At 39.3% G+C, this 4,321-nt stretch overlaps 1 protein-coding gene across 1 annotated transcript in view; it reads right to left on the bottom strand.

The window, feature by feature from the left end:
* Nucleotides 1–4,321, bottom strand: part of Efcab13 (EF-hand calcium binding domain 13) — a 110,355-nt gene that overhangs the window by 50,607 nt on the left and 55,427 nt on the right. Inside the window, exons 21-22 of the mRNA XM_031354079.1 lie at nucleotides 3,837–3,929; nucleotides 1,903–1,953 (exon numbers count right to left, since the gene is read on the bottom strand). Of these exons, the coding sequence (XP_031209939.1) occupies nucleotides 1,903–1,953; nucleotides 3,837–3,929 (144 nt within the window). The remainder of the gene's footprint in view (nucleotides 1–1,902; nucleotides 1,954–3,836; nucleotides 3,930–4,321) is intronic.

Here is a 4,321-nt window from a genome sequence, read left to right as displayed (position 1 = left end):
ACAATATGAATTAACTAGTACCCTCAGAGCTCCCAGGGACTAAACCACCAACCAAGGAGTACACATGGAGTGACTGATGGCTCTGGCAGCATGTGTATAATAGAGGATGGCCAAGTCAGTCATCAACGGGAGGAGAGGCCCTTGGCCCTGTGAAGGTTCTGTGCCCCAGTGTAGGGGAATGCCAGGGCCAGTAAGCGGGAGAGGGTGAGGTGGTGAGCAGGGAGAGGGGGAGGGAACAGGGGTTTGTTCTTGTTGTTGTTTTTTGGAGTTTTTTTTTTTGGAGGGGAACTGGGAAAGGAGAAATCATATGACATGTAAATAAAGAAAATATCTAATAAAAATTTTTTTAAAATTTTTAAAAAGATAAAGCATTTCATTCATTCAATGAATATTTAAAATTATGAGTTATCACAAAAGATCTAAAACAATATCTGACATATTAAATTTAATTAGTTTATAAACATTAGTTATTCTTTTTTTCCAGGTTCATGCATTCTAAAACTCTTGGTTTCATATTTTTTGGACATTTTCTTTATTTACACTTCAAATGTTATCCCCTTTCCCTGTGTCCCCCTCTCCCAAAAACCCCCTATTCCATCCTCCCTCCCCATGCTTCTATGAGGGTTTTCCTCCACCCACCCACCCACTCCCACATCCCTGCCCTCGATTTCCCTACACTGGGGCATTGAGCCTTCATAGGATTAAGGACCTCTCCTCCCATTGATGCCTAACAAGGCCACCCTCTGCTACATATGAAGCTGGAGCCTTGTGTACTCCTTGGTTGATAGCTTAGTCCCTTGGAGATCTGGAGGATCTTGTGGTTGATATTGTTGTTCTTCCTATGGGGTTGCAAATCCCTTCAACTCCTTCAGTCCTTTCTCTAACTCCTCTATTGGGGACCCTGTGCTCAGTCCAATGGTTGGCTGTGAGCATCTGCCTCTGTATTTGTAAGGCTCTGGCAGGGCCTCTCACAAGAACCAAGATTTCACTGCATTTTAGAGCTACAATTTCCCCTTGGTCAATGGCAATTCTAGGCATTAAGAGGCAGTTATTTTAATCTAATATTGCAAACCATTTACATGGGACAAGTACTCTGAAACAGAAAAGAACCAGCAAGGGCACATGACAAAAGAGACTGCTTTAAGCTATGGGATGAGGAGGAGGTGTCTCCAAGGATACAAGCTCACCAGTAAACAAGGTGAGCAAAACAGGTCACAGAAGACTATTCCAAGAAACAAAATATGTAAGTGTTTAGGAGTAAAGAGGAAGTACGGAATTTGTGGTGAGGCAGGTGAACCAATACAGCTAAAGTAATCCAGTTTGACAGGTAAGTGGTACACAGTAGCACTACATAATTACAGCATACACACTGTGGGAAATGATCTGGGAGTTCCTCAGAAGACTGAAGACATAACAGCTCTGTGACCCTGCTGTACCTCTCCTCACGGATGCCCACGGATGCCTTAGAGGAAGACCTCTAAGCACATCCACAGAGATACTGGCTCCTTGGGCTTGTGGCTACTGTACTCACAACAGCTAAGAAATGGAGCCAGCCTATATGTCCATGGATACGGAATGTGCAGTGCTTATATATTATGGTTTTCTATGTGGCTATAAAGAAAAATGGACTCGTGACATTTTCAGGAAGACGATGGAACGAAAAAAAGAAGCAAAGAAATGCAGACACAGAGAAAGACAAATACCACATTTTCCCACACAATCAGATTCTAGATTCAGGTGAGATATGTTAGAATACATCAGCATTTGACAACAATAACCTAAAAAATTCTCTTGCTGTATGAAATATATAAAGACATACATCATACATACATACATATATGCATACATGCATACACACGCACACACATCATAGATATTTATATAAATAAAGTTCATACTCACTGCTTACTGTTGGTAATTTCAGGTCTGAAGACAACAGTTCTTTTTTTAAACCTGAAAATGCACAGTGGGACAGTGAAATGAAGAGCAGCGCCTGGCCTTACCTGCTTTGACAGGAAATGAGAGATAACACAAGCTCTTCATCTGATAACATTGGACAAGGATGGCTATTCCTTTCTCAGACAATCAGTCTGAGAGTTTCCCAGTCTGCACTCTTGTTTTCCAGGTTCCTCTGTACTCCTTAAACATGGCCGTTCCTAACATGAAAAGTCCCTCTGCTTTCCTAGCATCTATTCAATAAAGTGTTTACTTATTACTCTGAAATTAGTGATATTTCACTAAGAAATTCTTACTCCATCCTTCCCTTCATCTCTTTCTCACTGTCATGGTTTGTATATGCTCCACCCAGGGAATGGCACTATTAGAAGGTGTGGCCCTTCTAATGTTATCTAATGTTTCTAAATCATACTTACCTTAAATTTTTTGTCTGCATTTGAAGAACTAATTTACTTTAAAAAAAAAAAAAAAACTTCCAAAATGATAGGAGTGAACAATTTTGTAGGTAAGTCTAAGATTTCTAGACCCCGACACTATTAACATTTTGGTCTAGATGACTGTTTGATGGCAGTGGTGTTGCCATATGCACTGCAGTATGAGGGTGCTTACTTAGCCCACAACTCTTGCCTCCACTCTCCAGATGTAGTCCTTCCTCATTGGTCCTAGCAATAAAACTGTTGTGTACTGCCAAACATACCCTCAGAAAACTGTGGGGGGTGAGGCACAAGCCTGTGGCAGTTGGACATCTCTACCCACTGAGCAACTTTGTTGACCATTCCTTGGGAGAATTTTAACAATAGTTTTTGCTTAAATTTCCATTCAAAGGCAGTAAATATCTTTTAAAATATAGTTAAGTGTAATATAGATGATCAGGTAAAGTTTTTGTAAATAAACAAATAACAGAATTGTTAACAAAAACAGGCATACTTATTCAACAATACTTTAACAGCCTTTCACAAAGAAGGGAGGGAGAAAGAGCAGGAGAGAAGGAGGGGAGAGAGAGAAAGGGAGAAGAGAAGAGGGGGTTGACCACAGTTCTTCTTAACACTACAGCATGAACATCATCTAAAATACACACAAAAATATATTAATGTATAATGAAATTTACGTAGAAATAAGCATGAGTTTGAAGCCACACAACAACATATAGAAATAATCTAAGATCCAGTTTGCAATCTAGCTCATGGGCTCACATAGGCATTTAATTTCATAATAAAAATCTCTTTAGGGTCTGGGGAGATGTCTCAGTGGTTAAGAGCACCTAGTTCAATTCCCAGAACACACCAAGTGTCTCTTAACCATATGTAACACCACTTCTAGGAGATCAAGACCCTCTTGTGATCTCTCCAGGCACCAGCCACGAACATACATGGATACATGCATACAAAACACTCATACATGTAAAATAAATATATCCTTTAAAAAATTTAATCTCTGTCAATATATAGTCCAAAATCTAATCTATACCAGTGTTCCAATGTGTTCATGCTAGTATTTAGGAACTATTAAGAATTAACTGGTAGCTGGTAAAATAGCTTGAAATTCTCAAATACACATTTAGAAATGGGGCTGAAGAGATGGTTCAGATGCTCTCACAGAGGATCTCAGGTCTATTTTCCTGGGGCAGCTCACAACTGCCTATGGCTCCAGATAGAAGCAAATCAAAAGCCACTGGTCCCCTCCAACACCTGCACTCATGTACACACACCCATACACAGAGACAGGCACATACACATAATTTAAAAAAATCTTTAGGGAAAATTTGAAAAGCAGTAATGTTAACCATTAGAACCGAAAGCCCATAGATAAGCTCCCTTAAGTTTAAAGATATCAAGTAAATGTTAATTACAAACTGCTGGCTGTCAGTTTAATCAACTCACCCTCTAGATCTTCCAGCCCCTCCAGATATCTCTCTTTATCAGACCCATAACTTCCTTTGACAGAGTCCAACATTTTAATGGCCTCTTCCAATGCTATAAACACAGAAAATGTGCCCATGACATACACATACAATATACATATAGCATGCTTCGATATATCATTCAGTTGTGGATCTAAGTTTTTTGAGCACAGGAAGATAATCAATAACCTCTTTTAGATCTGCATTTTTCCAGGATGGCTCTCACTAACCATACATGGCCACAGCAATCCTTCTTCACTCCGACAGGCTTCTTCATAACAACCATCTTCTATCTGTATCTTTTGATCACGATAGATAAACCCACCTCCCATTTTTATTTTCTTTTGGTTTGATTCAGTCTCACTATGTAGCTCAGAATGAGCATACACTTATAATCTTCATTTATGTTTTTAGTTATCTTGTAAAGCCTAGGGGGTATATATATATATATATATATATATATAT

This window comes from Mastomys coucha, unplaced genomic scaffold (assembly GCF_008632895.1).
Source record: "Mastomys coucha isolate ucsf_1 unplaced genomic scaffold, UCSF_Mcou_1 pScaffold5, whole genome shotgun sequence".
NCBI lineage: Eukaryota > Metazoa > Chordata > Mammalia > Rodentia > Muridae > Mastomys > Mastomys coucha.
The sequence above is the reverse complement of the archived record's forward strand: the minus strand, read 5'-3'. Positions and strand labels throughout refer to the sequence as shown.